Source organism: Phragmites australis, chromosome 2 (assembly GCF_958298935.1).
Source record: "Phragmites australis chromosome 2, lpPhrAust1.1, whole genome shotgun sequence".
NCBI lineage: Eukaryota > Viridiplantae > Streptophyta > Magnoliopsida > Poales > Poaceae > Phragmites > Phragmites australis.
Window position 1 is genome coordinate 50,235,305 of NC_084922.1, and position 19,723 is coordinate 50,255,027.

Here is a 19,723-nt window from a genome sequence, read left to right on the forward strand (position 1 = left end):
GATTATCTTTAGTAAGAATAGCATTTTGATGCATCAACCACATGAAAATCAAAGGGTTTTAGCTTTCCAGATTATGTTATGATACAGACCAATCTAGGTTCTACATAGATGTTTGTATATTGACTTCACAAAAAACTTCCCAGCATTCCCCTAATACTAAATCGGTTTGTCTATCTCAAGGGACAGCGCACAAGTCAATAGAGCATCTTTCAACCTTCTTAACTGGCAATTTATTTATTTTCTTGTTGAGGTGATCTCAGATGCAATATCTTGATCATTGAGGCGCATGCTTGGTTTCATGAGATGTACAGTGAAGAGACGATACATGCAGCCCTGAGGCCTATATCCATTTCCATCGTTGTGTATATTTCAAGGTAAACATTCAAATTCTTCCATGTTTAATACCACGTACTGATATGGACCTACTGTACTGCTCCTTAAAAAATGCTGATCAAAGTGACTGCTTGTTTGTACCCATTACATTCGATCTGTATAACCCTTCAGTAACTTTAGTCTCACAATTTCACCACGGGATGAGTAACGTGCCTTTTGCAGCCTCCTTACTTTGCCGCCTTGAACAATTTTATCTGTGCACGGCTGGAAATAGTTAAGCCGGAATGGCTTCCCATTTTTCGTTGTTGATTTACACCATGGCCTGTCATCTGGAATATTTTTTGCACTTATTTGATGTGGTCCATGGTTGTGGGCCAAATTGGATTGTATTGGCACGTCAGATATGAGTTTTTCTTCTTTTCTTTTAGGAGTCCATGCAAGATCCGAAGGGAGCTCCTGACAACTTTTGTAGAAAGGGCTGGGTGGATTTGAATGAATTGACAATTTTTCTGCTGATTTTTTTTTTTTGCAGTATCACTGATTTTCTTAGAAACGTGTTATGGTACACTGGGATGTTTGCTAAATATGTTCCTTCCTTCTACTTGAACCGAAATAAATCGTCATGCGTTTAGCAGATATTAAGCCACTCCAGATCTGCCTCTCTGCGCATCCCGATACAACAAACAAACGAAGGGCGATAGAATAATGGAAAAAATCGCACGCCATGCCGCTTTCGCGAATGGCGCCAAGCCAAACAAACCTTGGCATGGATAGACGACGCTGATCCACGCCCCGCCATAGGTCCAAAACCAAAGCCTGCTTGGCAGTTGGCGCAGGGGGACGCGTCCAAACAAACGAAGCCCCCAACCCCACGCCGCGGCGCCCCCCCTCCTTTCCGCTTGTCGCCGCTCTGCACCCGAACCGATCCGAACCAAACCAAACCAAACCAAACCACCTGTTGGTTTCCCAAGCACGGCACGGCACGGCACGGCAGCATCAAAGTCCAAGCCAGGCGAGCCCCATCCATCGGACGGACTCGTCTCGTCGTCTGGCTCGGGCCGGGCACCTTGTTCCTATGCGTTTGTTCCTGGCATCGCCGCTCACCCGTGCCCGTCCGTCGCGGCACATAGCGTCCAACCCGGACCCTCTCAGGTCAGGTGGAAATGGTGGGCGCAATGGTCCAAAAGGAGGCGGTGGCGACGGCTTGGCTGGCTGGCTCGTGACAGAGCGAGCGGACGGGGGACGGAGGCGCCTGTGATGCGTCCAAAGAATCGGTTTGGGAGCACGCACGCCCAAAAGCGCGCACCGCGACAACGGGCAAGTGCTCCGTCCCGTCCTGCGCCAGAGGCCAACTCGCGTGCACGCCTGTTGCTACTTGCTACTCCATCCATATCTACACGTCTGCTTGCCTTGTTTTGTTTGCTTCGCCTGACTGCAAGCCTAGCGACCTTGCCAGCTCTTGTTTTTCTCTCGGATTCCTTGTCATTTCAACGAACGCTCTGCTCGTCCTGTTCATCAACAGAGAATGGAGAAATGGAGGATGCGATGGGCGCAAATTTATTGGCCTTGGACCTTTTGGTTCATTGCAAGGTCCCCTACTGAAAATGCCAAAGATGGGAGGGGGAAATGTATTCTGTGGAAATGGAATAAACTAAGCGTTAGCGGGATAGTTTTCACTTGCCTAGTTTGAGCCCATCAGTTGTGCTATCCTACCACTAGTAGGCCAGATCATGGTACTAAACTGACACTACGACCTGTCATGGTACTAAACTTATTATAAGCCGCATCGGCCGTTGCCGTCGCAAGCCATTTGGTTTAAAACGACGATTCCACGTTTAAATACAGCAAATGCCTCTTTGCAGTATTACTTACACTTTCTTCTGACTAAACCAGGTGCTACTTGTGCTACCTGTAAAGTCGTCTATTTCTTCTTGTTCTTTTTTTCTGCACTCCAGTACACACAAAAGTAATCTGTGTCACTCATGAATTATGGCCGTAGAGGCTTAGCCACTAGGAAGACCTCAGTAGTCATGATATAGAGATTGGAAGTTATCTTTCATCTTAAAAAAAAAACTCATATTGCTATTCTCAGAAAACATAATACAGTTGGTCTCCTATCATGAGTTGTCGATATCTTTATTGCAGCTATAAAACGCTGATAAATAACAACCCTATTATAGACGTCGGTGCCACCCTTTCTAAAACTTACCCACAAATAAAAAACACACCCTAAGTCCATAAAAAAAGCACACCCTAAGTTGTCCTAAGTTGTATTGGAACAATTACAAAAAAGATATTGCCCCATCAAAAGTGGTGGCTTCAGGCCTTTGTCTTTCCTTGAGAAAAATCCAAGATCTTTGGTTCCAACAACTCGATATTTTAGACCTAGTGAATGTGTGTGGATGTGAATATGGTGTGTGTTAGTGTGTGAGTTCAACTAGCTTGTACTTAAAAAATAACTCGATATTTTAGACCTGCCAAATAAGGGTAAGTTTTGCTTAAAAAATTCAAGTCATTGTTCATTACGCCCATGTCATCAAATTAGACACCTCACTTGCACACGACTTTCGGGAGAAATAACTGAAAATTGGTGCATACTAAGAGAAGACCAAGGGAAGCCAAAACTGCTAAATTCAATGTATCATAATACAGTGCATGTACGAAACCTGTTAATGTATAGCAGTCAAGAAATTGCCTAACTGCTGGCTTTTCCATCAAGACTTGTGACCTTTTTGGTTGTCTTACGATTTGTAGCAATGAACCTTTGTTGATTTGGCTGGCCATTTAGACTAGACAACCTTGGACATTCACACGCGAAATTTGGTAATTTAATCTGGTTGGTCATCGATCGGCCGATCAGTAGTCTAAATGGTAAAACACTTAGTTCTTCATACAGTCCTTCAGCCATGATCCAACCAAACCTTCGCTTCTTTTGCTGATGGTTGGCTAGTCCAAGCCATCCTAGATGCTGCTGCTGCAGCGGCAACAAGAGTCTTGATCCATGAGACCATCACTGGTTCATGCAGACGTGACTTCAAAGGATATGCTACATCCTTTTACGTACGAGTTGTACTAGTGTTAAAAAAAAATGAAAAGTCGCAACAGCTCGTCACACATGTGCCGATCGAGTAGATGATCGTTCGAACCATCGGAACCAACGTAAGACGACGCCTTTTGAGTTGTCGTCGATTACAAGTCTGGCTAGCTAGCCGATGACACATGTATCCGGACCTGGGCCACACACGTGCCCCGTTGCTCATCGGCTCGTACTGTCAGATGGGAACGAGAGAGAGAGAGAGAGAGAGAGAGAGAGAGAGAGAGAAATAATATATATATATGCACAGACGTGAGGTTAAGGCGCGTGACACGCCACGGGTTTTGGCAGATGGCTCGTTCGCAAACTGCATTTCTGCTGTGGCGTCAACATCTCGCTGGTCGGTGCGTGGCTACATGAAGACTAAATAATTATTAAGAACAAGATAACCACGTCCACATTGATGCCGATAGACCAATTAAGACAGAGGACAACGCACAGCATACGCTTGATAATTGACACTACCGATGGATTATTTTTTTACAGGCATCCTCTCCACCGTGTGATCTACTTTAAAGACTTTTGAGGTGTAGAATGGAAGTTGAACTCTCGCTGGCTAGCTCCATCCACAGAGCTTTGTCGCTAGGTTACTAACCTGTCTGCAGAACCGATGATCATTATATGGCATATAGAAGAGCATAAGAATTTTTGCATTAGGCTGACTAGCAACGAGTTGCAGGATCGTCAGAAGAAGGTGTGCAGGGAGGGTTGGGGTTGTGTTCACGTTACATGTTTGTACGTAGGATCAGTCAATCAGGCATTCAAACCAACGGCCGATCCTTTTGGATTGTATATACTCCTTTTTCTTTTTGCTTATTCGGTTAGTATAAGCCCAGGCAGCTCTCCTGCCGATTCCTTCAAAAAAAAATTATTTTAAGCCATTAGTTTAGGTGGCTAGTAGTGTGTAGATAGACTGTCACCTATACGTTGTTGTATTGTTGGTGCATGGTCTTCATCTCACTCAGCATTTTAGCCTTTTAGGTATTTGGAGGAAACCTGGGGTTTCCCAGCTGTTAGAAATTCCTGCAACAAGATTTATTTCAGATTAATTCCTGGTAGGAAAAGTAGCAGTTAATTAGGCCATCTAATCTTGCAAAGGCAGATCACGAGTGCTAATATATAAACGTAAGTTTCTTTCTTTCATGGTGCAATTTGTACTGCCTCTGAAGCTTAATTAATATTGAAGCCAACTAATGACAAGAAGGCGTACAGTGTCGTTTTTTTTTTGGGGTGAAAGATGCACAGTGTAGTATTTACACATGACTAGCGTCGTCCCACGTTTCATGCGTGCTACTAATACAAACCACGTCGTTACGCACTTAATATCCATCTAGGACGTGCGTACTGTTTTTTCCAATAAATTTTCGTTTTGTCACCTTGTCTAGAGTTATGGACCACACTACCCTAGCGGTGCATAAATGCAAGAAAAAAGGATTACAGTAAAATGGTAATTAGATTATGATGCATTTAAGTAGGGATAGATGCAGAATAATGAAAAAAATGTATTGAAGTTATGATAAACTTATATTAGATGTATTTAGAAAAATGATATACATGGACTTAGATGTATTTAGAAAAATGATATATATGGACTTATATTTGGAATCGGAGAAAGCAGTAGACAAGATTTATGCATATTTTCCTCCTTTTCTCTTTTTTTTTGAAAAAACACGTTAATTTTAATGAGTAGGCACTTGGCACTTGTAGAAAGACTTTCCCTACGTATATCAGCCCTCTATTTGTTCTGTACTGCATTAGGGAGTATTGTTTTCTGAAAGACAAAAAAAAGACAAGCAAACTTAACTTGGCTGAATCTTCATGTAGCAGTATTCCTCGTGAATAAATTTCGATTGGGTTTTGACATTTTCTCATCCGACTTTTGCGGTGACTTCGATGTAACCAGTAGCCTGTAGCTGTGAACAAGCGAAGTCACTATTCGCAGCATGCATACGGCTCCAAAAATCTCCTGCAGTGTTTTTGTTTCCCTTGGACCAGACACAGCGATTGATTTTTTTAGTCAATTCAATACTATACAGCTAGCGTTTTGTTTAACTTCTTCAGTCTAAGGCGTGAGACTTATTTTTAGTCTAAGGTCTTAATTTTGTTTCTTTCCTCGTGGATGCTATGGACAAAATACATTTCTGTAATTAAAGTATTTTGACGCTTGAGTCAAAGAAAACTACAGCAACATAGATAACTGAACAAAGGAGTTGAGGCATAATTGCTGCGAATGTGACTTTGCGTGTTCACAGCTACAGATCACTCTTCGTTCAAAAATAATATATGTATTTTTTAATGTTCGGTGTTCAAAATTAGATTTTAATTAAAGTTTTCTCCTAAAATATATCATTTATAGCTACAAAACTTATATAATATAAAATTATTTTAAATTGTAAAACTAGTTATATAGTTTTTATACTCTAGATATTTTTATAATTTAATTAAATGTTAGATAAAATATATAAAATTTGAGTTTTTTTAATAAAAGTGTAGTTACTATTTCTAAATGAAGTGAGTACTGTTACATCAAAAGTCACCGCAAAAGTGGGATGAGAAAACGTCAAAACCCAATCGAAGTTTATTCACCAGGAATGCTGCTATATTTGATGTAACAAGAGTTGAGCCCATGCGGAGTTGCCCGATCCCGATCCCGTCCCGTGACGGCCTCCTTCCATGCAGCATGAGGAAAATGGATGGTCCGATTCGCTGTGATTATGGGGAGTAAATTTTATACGATTGCATTTTATAAAAGATTTTATTTTTATGATGACATATGTTTTCTTTTTTTTTCTTTTTTCAATGTAATCGTAGATCAGAGGATATATATCTTATAAAATTCATTTCCGTCCTTACCTTATGAACTGTAGCGTGGCATTGTTGGGTCAGGTTGTTGCCCTGCCTTGATCTGTGCGCGCGTCAATGGACGCGGCAGTAGTCTTTGGGAGTGTCCGCTCTGCTGTTTGCTTGCCACGTATGCGTTGGGCATGGTGCTGGATGCGGATGATAACCGAAAGTTCATAAAGTGAGCAAGATAGTAGCACAACGTTTCTGAGTTCAGTTATACAGCTGCATGTAGGTGCTTTCTGTCTCTTTAACGGATTTTCCGTTACGATATGACAAAAATGAATAGCTAGCCTGTTTTGCTGTCAGATTATTGCAGTGCTAGCAACCTTTAGATTATTAGTACTGGATACGCTACTGATTCGTACAGCCGACTTCGACAAAAGAGCGAAAGCAGTGTGATCTTTCTTAGGCCAGCTCCAACCGAACCATTTTTCTGGCCGTAAAGTAATGTGCCCAGGCAGATATTGATCGAAGGCTCCGCAAGAGTCGTTTTTAACTTCTATAGGATTATAGACGTAAAGAAATAGCTGCAAATTTGCGGATGTATGAGTGATACTGTATCACTGTAGTTATAGATTGATGTGTAAGTTCGAAATGAGAAAAAGAGTAATAGAAGATAGAAAATATGGTAACTATTGGAGATAAAAATAAATAAAATATACTATAGTAGTGTTAGAGGAATCTATAATAATATTATAGGAGATAAATTTTTAAGTATATATATTAGAGATAATCTTACATATAATATGGACAAGTAGTACGATTCTGATTAAAACCGCTCGGTAAATCAAGATGAGATCAGCACGGAATCGACACTTCCCCGTTGCACAAACAACGTAGTACGTACCACGTGATAACGCAAAACCACTCTAGGTAATTACTCTCTCCCGTCCTTTTGAACATCCTATGTCTTGCGTGTGTAGCTTTGATTACTTATTAACTAGAATATATCTATAAAATTTAATAAGTTTATAATATTATAAAAATATTTTTAAGACAAATTCATATATACTCTATGTTCACGAATAATAGATGTATTTTTTAAGAAAAATCAAATATTATATACTTTAATTAATATTTAATTAAATTATAAAAATATCTAGTATATAAAAATTATACAACTAGATTTACAATTTAAAATAATTTTATACTATATAGATTTCGTAGCTATAAATAATATAGCTTGTGGGGAAACCTTAGTAAAAATTCAATTTTGAAAAAGAACTTAAAAAAACTATGCATACTATTTCTAAACAGATGAGGTATCGTTTTTATGTTATAAAACTAAATATTTTAAAGTTAGTGATAGTTAAAGCTTTAAAAATTTAATCGAATCTTATAAAAACGTAAGTATCTACGGCAGTCACTGTAACTGCTCCTCGTACGTATCTACGGCCGTCACTGTAACTGCTCCTCCAATACTGGCTTGTACTACTCCAAGGCAGCAAGCAGTGGATGAGCGAGCACCAGAGGATGACAGCATGCTCCGGTATGTGATGCAACGGGCGCACAGAATCTGAGGCAAAAATCATGGACGCCCTCTCCGCCGCTCGTCACGGGCGCAACACACACAGGGCCGGCCGGTGACGTGCCGTGAGGACGGCGGTGGCGCGCGGGGCCGACGTGCGTGACCGTGATGGAGGAAGGAGCGGAGCGGAGGCCGGGGCCCCGTCCGCCGCAAGCGCAAGCGCAAGCGCGCGTGCCCGCTCCCTCCCTCCTCCCGTTGTCGTCTCGTCGTCTTATAGGGTACGTTTGGATGGCTGGGCGGAGGCGTCCGGGAGATGGCTATCTATGTTTAATGGTTTTTGGTTGTTGATCAAGTGATGGAGCGGCCAGGTATTAGAGAATAATAGAATATTTTTATAGATTCTGGATGGCTTGGTCTGATAAAATCAGCCAGAAGTAACCATCTAGTTTACTCGTCTCATTTAACTTCACCTTTCAACTAAATACATCCTTAATAGACGGATAGGCTCAACAACAACAGCTCGAGGAAGGATCGATCGAGAGGGCTGCAACATTACACGCCGCCGGCAGGCAGCTGCGTTTGGAGGCCTGCATTTGCCCGGCTGCACTGCAGTGCGTATTCAGATACTAGAGCCCAACCGCGGCTTGCTTCTCTAGTACTCAGATACTCCGTATCAAACGCATCGCTAAGGCATTCCTTTGTTGCACTAGTATTCTGGTAAGTGCGTCGATCTTGAACGTTGATTTCTCAGTCAAACAACAGTTGCAGAGGATTTATTTTATATAGAGATCCATGCCGTGCAAGATACTACTACTAAAGTACCGCTATACTATAGTTCTTTTTTGTCTGGCTGTTTGTGTACTATACCTTTCTTCAGCAAATGCTGCGAAAGATATTGTTTTCTGAAACCAGCCACACAGACGAAGAATAACGCCAGGAAGAGGCAGGAAAGAAACAAGCGAGGAAGAAGGGGGCGTTTTTGTTTTGTTGCGGTGCCCTCGTCGCGTTACGGAGTTGGAGGAATAACTGAGGCCCAACACGCCATTCTTATTCTTCCCCTCGCTACGTCACGTATGATGCCAAAAGCAATGCATGGGTACAATACAACCAGCTTTTTTTTGCTTATCCAACCCTGTCCTGTCCTCAAATAGCAAATACGTATACTCCAGTGGTACGAATTGATTAAGGGCGTTTCCGTTTTCTATTACAAGTACTGACCAGAAAAAAACTTGTTATTTTCAATATTTATTTACTCTAGAAGTAGAATAGTACAGAAATTTGGATGCAGCCAGCGAGCCAGACGCCATCAACGTCGATCAGAATTATCATCTCGTCCGTGAGGTTGCGCCGGAGTGAGCAACGGATGCGCCAGGCGCCAGCTCGTGTGAGTCGGCGTCGCGATTATGCCATCTTCAACTATTTTCTATTTATTTGTTTTTTTTCGACTTCACTCTCTGTTTATATTTTTTTTTCATCTTGAATAACTTTATTTTAAAAAGATTCATGAAAGAAAAGCAAAAAGAATTCTAGAGTGAAAAAAATGACCTTGATAATCTCTTAACAAAGAATCATAGCGAGAAATCATTAGAAGAAGGTTAAAAAAACTCTTCATGAAAAAAATATAACTCACAAAAAGAATTAGTTGCATATGATTAAAATAGAGAATAGAAGGAGCAGGTTGTACGCCTTCACACAAATTCCTCGACTGCTAGCTCTCGTCCATCCAGGGCAGGCCGGTGTGGGCTTGCTGCGATTGCGAATGCAGCCGAGCGCGATGCAGACAAGACTCCCCGCTTTCTTGTCGCGAGCGCACACGCCCCCAAAAGTCCAAAACACAGTCCGCTCCGCTACACACCCCACCACGTCCCCCTGCCCTCTTCAGTCTTCGCCAACTCCTCCTCCCTCCTCTGCTCTGTTTCGGCCGTCCTCTCCTCTCTCTCTCTCTCTAGCCACCCCCCGTCTCTCTGCACGGGAAGCGCCTTGCCCTCCTGCCGGTGTGTGTGCACCTCATCTCTTGCACGAGGAACCAGCTGACTCCCGAGGCGAGCATTTCTTTTTCGCCCCTCTCTTCTGTTTTGTCCGTCTCAGGTTTTGAGCCAGCACAGCGATGGCGCTGTGCTTGCCATGGTTGCAAATACTAGTGGTACAATAAAGTTCTTCACTGCCGCCCTGCCTCACGAGTGCAGAAATAAATGGTGGCTCTGTGTCTGTGCTGCCTACCTAGCGATTTCCTCTTGTCCTTTCTCTCCCCTTGCTCTGAGAAATCTGGCCACCGGGTTGTATTTTTGTTTCTCGAGCTGTTCCTGCTTGTTGCAACCTCCTTGGCCTTTTGGCCCTTGTTGTTCTCTGCCTGTTTGGCTACTGTGTCCGGATACGGTAGTACCACCAAGCACAGCGTGATGATAGAGTATCGTCGTTTCATTGCCCAATCTATCTAAAGCTGGTTATTAATGGATTTCTTGCTTTGTCTCCTTGCTTGTCCTCTCTCCGCATGCAGGCTTTGGCAGGTCGCCTCCTCCTACTCCCACTGACTTTACCCGCTTGGCGCTGCGGTGTCAGAGAGAAGAGAAACCTCAGCAGCATCAAATGCTCCTGAGCCATACCATTTCGGTCGTATAAATCCACAAGAAAGAGAAAGAGAGAAACGGGAAGCAACATTGAAGCTTTTGTTGATTGTTAAGTAGTGCTTCAGCTTGTGTGTCAAGAAGAAGAACAAGAAGCAGAGCTGGCGTGGCTGATGGTCCAGGACGAAGGCTCGTCGTCGTCGGTCACATCATCGCCGCTGCAGAACTTCTCCAACATGCCGCTTCACCCGGCCGCCGCCGCCGCGTCCCCGACGCCGCCCTGGCTGCTCCGGGAGTTACGCTCCGACGAGCGCGGACTCTACCTCATCCACCTCCTCCTCAACTGCGCCGCCGCGGCGTCGGCGGGGCGGCTCGACGCCGCCAACGCCGCGCTGGAGCACATCGCCTCGCTCGCAGCGCCCGACGGCGACGCCATGCAGCGCGTGGCGGCCGCCTTCGCTGAGGCGCTGGCCAGGCGCGCGCTCCGGGCGTGGCCGGGCCTGTGCCGGGCGCTGCTCCTGCCCCGCGCGGCGCCCACACCGGCGGAGTTTGCCGCCGCGCGGCGGCACTTCCTCGAGCTATGCCCTTTCCTCCGCCTCGCCGGCGCCGCCGCCAACCAGTCCATCCTGGAAGCCATGGAGTCCGAGAGGATCGTTCACGTCATCGACCTCGGCGGCGCGGACGCCACCCAATGGCTGGAGCTCCTCCACCTCCTCGCCGCGCGCCCTGAGGGTCCGCCCCACCTCCGCCTCACTGCCGTCCACGAGCACAAGGACGTCCTCACCCAGACGGCCATGGTCCTCACGAAAGAGGCCGAGCGCCTGGACGTCCCCTTCCAGTTCAACCCCGTGGTCTCCCGCCTGGACGCGCTCGACGTCGAGTCCCTCCGCGTGAAGACCGGCGAGGCGCTGGCCATCACCTCCAGTCTCCAGCTGCACTGCCTCCTCGCCTCCGACGACGACTCCGGCGAGGCCGCCGTCGGCGGCAAGGACAAGGACAGGCGCAGCCCGGAGTCCGGTCTGTCCCTGTCGACGTCCCGCGCGGACGCGTTCCTTGGCGCGCTGTGGGGGCTGTCGCCGAAAGTGATGGTGGTGACGGAGCAGGAGGCGAGTCACAACGCGCCGGCGCTGACGGAGCGGTTTGTGGAGGCGCTCAACTACTACGCGGCGCTATTCGACTGCCTGGAGGTGGTCGCGGCGCGCGGGTCGGTGGAGCGCGCGCGGGTGGAGCGGTGGATGCTCGGGGAGGAGATCAAGAACATCGTGGCGTGCGACGGAGCGGAGCGGCGCGAGCGGCACGAGCGGCTGGAGCGGTGGGCGCGGCGGTTGGAGGGTGCCGGCTTCGTGCGCGTGCCGCTCAGCTACTACGCGCTGCTGCAGGCGCGGCGGGTGGCGCAGGGCCTCGGCTGCGACGGCTTCAAGTTGCGTGAGGAGAAGGGCTCCTTCTTCCTGTGCTGGCAAGACCGCGCTCTCGTCTCCGTCTCCGCCTGGCGCGGCCGCCGCTTCGACTGACCCGATCGACAGACGGCGGCGGTGGCGTCCTGTTGCCTTTCCGTATTTGTGCGAAGGAGACGTAAATTTGCTCAGGTTGCGTCAGGCGTTGGTCACGTCCACCTCGCATCGCATCGCATCGCATTGGCTTCTTACATTTTTCTTTTTGTCACTACGTCTTTAGTTCCATGTTTTTAGGGTGGTGTCGTGTTAGATTTCAGGCCAGGTGAAGTCGATGTGCTGTGTTTGTTCATAGTGTATCTTTTTCTGTTTCGGCTGAAATTCGTAGACTTTCGTAGGAATGAACTACTAATGAAATGAAGGGATATCTCCTTTTTATCTATATATCTCCTTTTTATCTATATTTGATCGACCGATTGGATTGTTTGGCGCTCTTTTTCAGTTCTTCCAACATCAACTTGTCGTTGGTGACATCCAGGAGGCAAAACAGTTCTAAATAAACCGGCAAAAATCCCAAAATAAACAATAAAAGTCACTCTATTTGCTAAAATAGATAATATGTATGCATATTTGCAAATCTAACATCCGTATTCGGCACATCAAATATTAAAAAATCTATTCCGTTACTTGAGGCACCGAAAAACGATAAATCCGACCTATATTCGGCATCTTAGATACTGAATACAGGTCGGCTCATTCTATCGCTCACATCGATCTTATCGTGTATAAATTTATTTCAACGTAATTTTATTGATATTTTATTTATTTATTTATTATATTTATGTAGGTAACTTTTTAGTAAAGTAACATTGGGAGGATATAAATTTTAATTTGTAGAACAAGAATATTTGTGCTGCTGTCTTTTTTTGCATCTGAAATTTATTTATTTATCTTTTTTCTCTCATTGCATTGACATCATACTTAAACCTATAAAGAGCATGCATTCACTAGACCATCAACCTACGCCACCACTAACACAAAGTGTCACCACTAGACCATCGTATTATTAAACAAATTAAATAATCTAATTACATTGACAAATCAAATTCACGCTAATTACTATTATACAATCTACTTATTCTGACTAAACAAATAATTACTATTATATAAATTCATATTAATTACTATTACACTGAGTAAGCAAATAATCAATTAAATTGAGCAAATAATTATATAAATGTAATTGAATAGATTAAACAATCTACTTACTCTAATTACTATTATTCCTGCAAGTATTAATTAAATACATAATTTAAATGGTTACTGTAACTTACGCTTCTGCTCTTCCTCGTCTCGGGCTGCTGCTTCTTCTCGTGCTGCTGCTTCTCCTCACCTTGCACTGCTGTTGCTTTTCTCGTGCTGCTGCTTCTCCTCTCCTCCTTTGCTCATACTGCTCATCGCCTCTCTTCTCGTAGCGCTGTGTCTTCTTACTAGCATGCGACTCCTTATAGCGCAACACAACAGCGTGAGGCCAAGACATGCGAGCACACGATGACATTAGCACAAATATTATTATTTGTCAAATTAGAATTTATATCATCCCGATGTTATTTCACTATAAAAAATACCTACACAAATACGTTAAATAAATAATAAAATATCGATAAAATTATGTTAAAACAAATTCACACACACGATAAGACACGACGTGAGCGATGGAACGCGTTAGCCTATATTCGGCACTTTAAGTGTTGAATACGGTATTGTGTAACATATTCAGTACCTCATGTGCCGAATATAGGCTGAGTTTATCATTTTTTGGTACCTTAAGTATCAGAATTGATTTTTCAGTATTTGAGCTATCGAATACAAATATTAGATTTGTAAATATATCGATATGTTATCTATTTTAATAAATATGATGAAATTTATTGTCTATTATTTTTATTTTCGCCAAATAAACCTGAATCTCTTACTAGTTACGTAAAGGTCGAGCACGGTTAGTGGAGACGTATCTCGTCTCTTGACTTTAGGCGTGGGTTGTGTCTTCATGTCATGTCTGATTCAACAATTCCGACCTGTCAAAAAAAAAAAAACAAATCAACAATTTGGATTTGGCTTTGAAATTCAATGTGTCGGAAGAAACCGGCCGAAGGTCACCTTGTCGGAACTTTCACGGAATTGCCAGCTTAATTAGGTTCCAAAAACATTCCACGTAGTACTACTAAGAAAGAGTGGCTCACGAGCGGCATTCCATCACGCATGACATGATCTGTTTCCGATCAGATGCTTTTGGTCGAGCCAATCTGCATCCACCATGCGTCCATGCATGCAGCCTGCGTATGAAATACTCACTTTCACCTCACGGAACCTAGTAGACTCCTCCTATGGTTTCCAAGCCCAGTACAGCGCTGGTCGGCAGGTGTGTACGATTCCAGCTTCTCATCGTTATCATCATCTCCTCCTCGTCAAGGCAGCTTTCGAGTCGAAGGTTATCACCATTCTCAAGCGAACATCCATCAACAGGGCTGTTCTACTGTACTCCTCTTCCCTCCTATAAGGTAAGATGAGTATTAAATCTCAACCATCCATTAATTAAGCGTAGGTTTGGCCACAGAAATATCTATTTAATATGATTACCAGCTATTTATAGAAGAGAACGTTTTAAAGGAATTTAATTCTTTCTAATATTAATACATGAGCAATTAATTATACTAATTATGTATTTACATGTTGAGTGACAAAGTTAGATATATATGTGAGGGTGTGATTCTATTTTTTAAAATATACAGCATAGTACTTAAAAACACATTAAGCATGTTATATGTATTGCCTTAACACTGAAAGTTTGTTATTTCAATTTCCTATGTGATAATCACACATCATAATTTGTAATTTGCACAACATGCTGAAGAAAAATAGAGTCTCAAGAAAAAAAAATAGTAACATAGCTCACGTTTGTGCATGCATGAGAAATTAGGACCAAATTGGACATGTACAACTAACAATAATTACTATCTTTATGACATTTTTTATTTATCTTGTGCTTTAATAGTAAAATTATTTTCTTCCTTAATTATACAAAGTGAAAAGCCGATATTATCCTTATATAGTCATTAATGAACTCTTACCTACTTAATAGGTAATAGTAAATACTAGCCACTAGATAAGAAAGATTAATGGCTCCTATTAATTTGGATGTACTGTAAAATTTCCCCTATCAACAGTAGTTCTTCAGGAATCCCTGCCCGATAGCTGGAAAGAGAATCAGTTCATTCATCTGCATCCAAAAGGTCTTTGCTATTTTTGCGAAAACAACGCAAACCTGCTAACTACCCTTTTTTGACATGAGGCGATGATTCCGTCTCCGAATTGGACTATTCTTTTCCTGGAGGTGCTGCTGCCACTGCAGGCGTAACCATTAGCTAGCGATCCTTTTTTTTTTTTGTCGAACGCAGAGCATATACTAGAATTTCTAGGAGCTCCTTAGAGAGAAAATAAAGAGAGCGACGATTTTTTTAAAGATGAAGCATAGTTTCTAGTTCCATCAATGAAACCAGATTACATACAGAATCCAAACATTCAGGAAAGAAGAACAGAACGGACGAAAGGAAAAAACTATACTTATTACATCACATTTCTGAAACGTACTCTGTCCACCTAGTAACATCTCAGATGCACCAATCAAAAACAGAACAAAAGATCAACCCCCTAATTGACCACCATTCAGCAAAGAACTCCCCTGTAGTCTTCTTGTTGCCGGCGCCCATCCAGAAGTCATACAAAACGCCGCCGTCGCAACTCGCCGTAGCAGCTTGCTGCCTTCACGCACCGCCTCTCTTGCTTCCTTTTTCTGCAACGCCACGCTACTATCAAGCCATGAACAACTTTGCGTATATTACAGTCGCAGGATCCGTCAGTTTCTTCCCTGAAAACATGCCGAATTGCGTGCCTTCCATAATGCCCATACAATTGAAGCACAACCCATTATCAGAAGATGCCTATATTTCTTGGAATATGTCGTACTCCAGGCTCCATCATCTGCTCACGATATTGTTAGACCCTATTAGACTATCTTCAACAAAGATTTTAAAAATTCATCCTCTATAACACTATTACATCATCATCTAATACTATTACAGCATCCTTTATTTTTTCATCTCCAACAACTACCTTATTTCCTACATTTCATTACTCTCTTCCTCTTTTCGACCCCAATCATACTTATAAACAGTGTTGATGATCGCTACAGTAGACCACGAATTTGTTTCTCCCATTTCACTGTGCTGGTCCGGGCGTATTACTGTAGAGACCGATGAAGCTTCTGTTGAAGATGAAAACTGGATGAACAATAGTCCACAAATCACTGTAGCACTGAATTTCTTAATTTTGCAAATTCCGTTGGAGATGGTCTTAGGACTTCTTTAGAATGTAGGATTTTTATTCCAATGTTGGAGGATTTCAATCCTTAGGATTTGTTCTTAAGGGTATTTGGAATGTGCTTGTCAAATTCCTTTGAAATAGTTTTTTCATAGAATTTTTGGAGGAATTGTAACATGAGATCCAACCTTATGGAAAATTTTCTTAATGTCTTTCTCATCTGATTACTGTATTTTTTCTACGCTTCATCCAAACGGTCACTCTTTTAGTTTTTCCGTGTCTTTCCGTTCCATAGGATTCAAAGTGTTAGGGCATTCTAATTATACGTTTTTCTAATTCCTTTGTTTCAAGAATCCTATATTCTAAAAGGCCCCTAGTATGTTAACATCACAATACAAAACATGCTATACATACTTCGCCACCAGACACTGAAAGAATAGATGTTGAACTGCGTCATATGCACGACAGAATCGCCAAGCACTATCGCCTGTCCACCCTCTCTTCATCAGGTTTTCCTTTGTTAATATACTGCTACTTCTAAGCGATAACCCAAGGAAAAACCTATATGCGAAGAGGAAAAACATTTATTTCTACATAAATTTCCGAGGAAAAATATTTCCCTGGTATTTCAATGCAAGATACATTTTTTTTTTTCACTCCCGTAACATTACGCGAGAAGAACCGCTTCCTGTCCGCGCAACCCTAGTAACGGCCCGGGCAGAACCGCATAACAGCTGCCGGTCGGGACTCGAAGTCGACGGCCGACCTGCTGAGTCGGACGGAGAGGGCGAGCTGCGGCGACCAACCGACCGAGGGATGGCGCGGGCGTCGGGCTCAGGTAGCGGCGAGAGCGACTTCTCCGTGGTCGTGCTGGGCTCCGACTTCGCGACGGACGCCGGCGCCGCGCTCCTCTCCCGCGCCGACCGCGAGGAGTGGCACGACTGCGTCCCTGACCTTGCCGCGCCCGCTGACGACTTCTCCGACCTCGAGGAGCTCCAGGTCGTCCGCGTCCAGGGAAGCGACAGGGCCGCCCGCCGCGTCGTCCGTGTCGTCGGCAAGTTCTTCCCGGGTGCGCAAAACTCCTCTCCTCGTACCGTCCTTCCCCGCGCGCAATTTGGGGTTTTGTCAATTGGTAATCGCCGATACTTGATGCGCTTAGATGGACGGAGTAGTGAACCTTCGCGTAACTATGGGGTTCTACTAGATCTCGTCTCTGTGGATAGTTTATAGCTGGTTTGGACGTGTAATTGTGTATGGACTATCAAACGGAGATGTTTGCTAGATGGGATTTTGGGTTCACCTAAAAGGCTAAAATGATTTGATGATGGATTGGTGTTGCAGATTCAGTAGTATGTACAAATTAACTTTTATTCAAACGATGGTAGCTTAAATGCTAACTTTTCACTGAGGTTGGATACGTGGAACTTTTTACTGAATTGATCATAAATTTAGATTTCTAGCAGAACATCCACACATGACATGTATTAAGTGCAATATTAGATGAAGGCTGCAACTTACGGTACTATACTTAAATTCCTCTGCCAGCAGGAGGAAGCATTTTCTCATGATCATTCTAATTCAGGCTGGACGACCATCTGCTGTGACTGTGTACTGAATTGCTTGACGTTAATGCCAGCCAGTATATCAGTAGACCTGATCATTATGTTGATTCCTTCACTACTACTACTAACAAGCTAACAAGCTTAATAAGGCTGTCATAACTTCATAATCTTATTATTGCTTTGTTGCTAGAAGCTTTGCTCCACAGTTTTTTTCAGTATCAATGTTAACATCACATTTGCTTTGGAACTCGGACTTCCAGCTCAAGTAATTGATGGTGAACGTCTGAAGAGGTATGTGTTCCACAAGCTGCGCACTGAATTACCAGAGGGTCCATTCTGCATTTTGTACGTGCACAGTACTGTACAGTCAGATGACAACAACCCGGGGATGTCAATCTTGAGGACGATTTATGAGGAGCTTCCACCTGAATACAAGGAAAGGCTTCAAGTATTCTACTTCTTACATCCTGGGCTTCGCTCTAGGCTGGCCATTGCCACGCTTGGCAGGCTATTCTTAAGTGGAGGGTCAGTACTCTTTCGTATTGTCCTCAGGCATTACTATTGTAGAAGCAACTTAAGCTATTTCATAATGACATTGACAAAAGAAATAAGTCTACAAAATAATGATGTCATAAAACTGTACCTAGTCCGCCCCACCATACCTACCTACTAGAGAAATACGTAAATAGTCATAACAAATTATGGAGTACTGCTGATCCGTTTCCTGCCGGTGGAAGATAAGTATATCAATAGAAGGTTAATTCTTGTTACTAACCGTCAACGGCCATGTCAGAATGAGAGTAAAGTCACTAAACGGACTGGCAGGCATATCATCAGCTGTTATATCCTTTATGAGAAAGGATACCAGTCCCTATATTCAGGAGCTATGGTTCAAATGGACTTGTGGGGTGCAAAGAAACTCTCAGCACTAGTTCACTTTCACTATTCTTTATTTGAGTTTCAACTATTAGGATATCGGCTGGAAGCTACAGTATTGCAACTTTGTTCCATTTGTGCCTTCTGCCAAGAAACATTATACTGAACTCTAATAATCTGGATCTGTTAGATATTTTAATTCCTAATGCATGCTGCTAGAATTAGTTCAGTTTTGAATAAACAGCTTTCTGACCTCTGTTAATCGTCCTTACAGGTTGTATTGGAAAATCAAGTACATCAGTCGACTAGAATATCTCTGGGGGGATATAAGAAAAGGGGAGGTCGAAATACCAGAGTTTGTTATTGAGCATGACAAAGTTCTTGAGCACCGACCACTGACCGATTATGGTATAGAACCTGATCCTCTACATCTTTCTGATGTACCTGCTGTGGGGTACTCGCTTGGAAGGTATGAAGATAAATGGTCTCCTGAAGATCGATGGTATTCTAGCAATTACATGTGACTTTTCTTGGTAGCCAAAGGCTTAAAGCTTTATTGTATAGTAATAGGGGAGTTTGGTGATGTGTAATGCCAGGTTGATGTGAAAACCTTGTCTTAAGACCATCTTCAATGGATTCTCGTCAGTGATCAAATTCCCTTCTCGAAGATATTTTCGTTCTCTTCAGCGTTCCAACGGTTTCCTTTTACGATTCCTATCACGACAGAATTCCTAATATCATTCCTTTCAGGACGGGATTTTTAAGTTCATTTCTTTTAGGATGGAATTCTCTCTTCTTTCTTTTCACGAATCTCTTCGAAGTAAAACTGTTAGAGATAAAAGAAAATAAAGGAAATGAGAATATGAAGAAAAATTAGGAAGGGAACAAAACGAATGGAATATAATTGGAGATGGTCTGTCTTAACTTTGTAATCCAATTTAACACCTGTTTCAAGACTATTGAGCAGACGCTATATGCTGTGATTTGAAATTGTGGTATGAAAGTCGATGGTTGATGTTTATCTTCATATCTGCGTATGTACTTCGATAGTGACTGTGTTCCTAAAAACTTTTTTTTTTTGCGTGCTTAATCCTTTGGCTTGTGAAATTTTTTGTACTCTTCTATTTTGTATTATTTGTTAACCAGTCTCACGCCATTTCTAGGCTTGCGGGCAGACTCAGTTTTAATGTTGGCAGGCACACCAAACTTGG

The 19,723-nt window shown here is 43.1% G+C and overlaps 2 protein-coding genes across 2 annotated transcripts; both read left to right on the plus strand.

Moving 5' to 3' along the window:
• Positions 1-9,550: 9,550 nt before the first annotated feature.
• On the plus strand, positions 9,551-12,136 carry LOC133909586 (scarecrow-like protein 3). Its single transcript, XM_062352085.1, has 2 exons — positions 9,551-10,115; positions 10,237-12,136. The coding sequence occupies exon 2, from the start codon at positions 10,477-10,479 to the stop codon at positions 11,812-11,814; it is 1,338 nt and encodes a 445-aa protein (XP_062208069.1). The 5' UTR covers positions 9,551-10,115; positions 10,237-10,476; the 3' UTR covers positions 11,815-12,136.
• A 4,634-nt stretch (positions 12,137-16,770) lies between these two features.
• LOC133909587 (uncharacterized) lies at positions 16,771-19,181 on the plus strand. Its single transcript, XM_062352086.1, has 3 exons — positions 16,771-17,143; positions 17,897-18,161; positions 18,787-19,181. Exons 1-3 carry the CDS (start codon positions 16,891-16,893, stop codon positions 19,034-19,036), a joined length of 768 nt encoding a protein of 255 aa, XP_062208070.1. The 5' UTR covers positions 16,771-16,890; the 3' UTR covers positions 19,037-19,181.
• Positions 19,182-19,723: the final 542 nt, after the last annotated feature.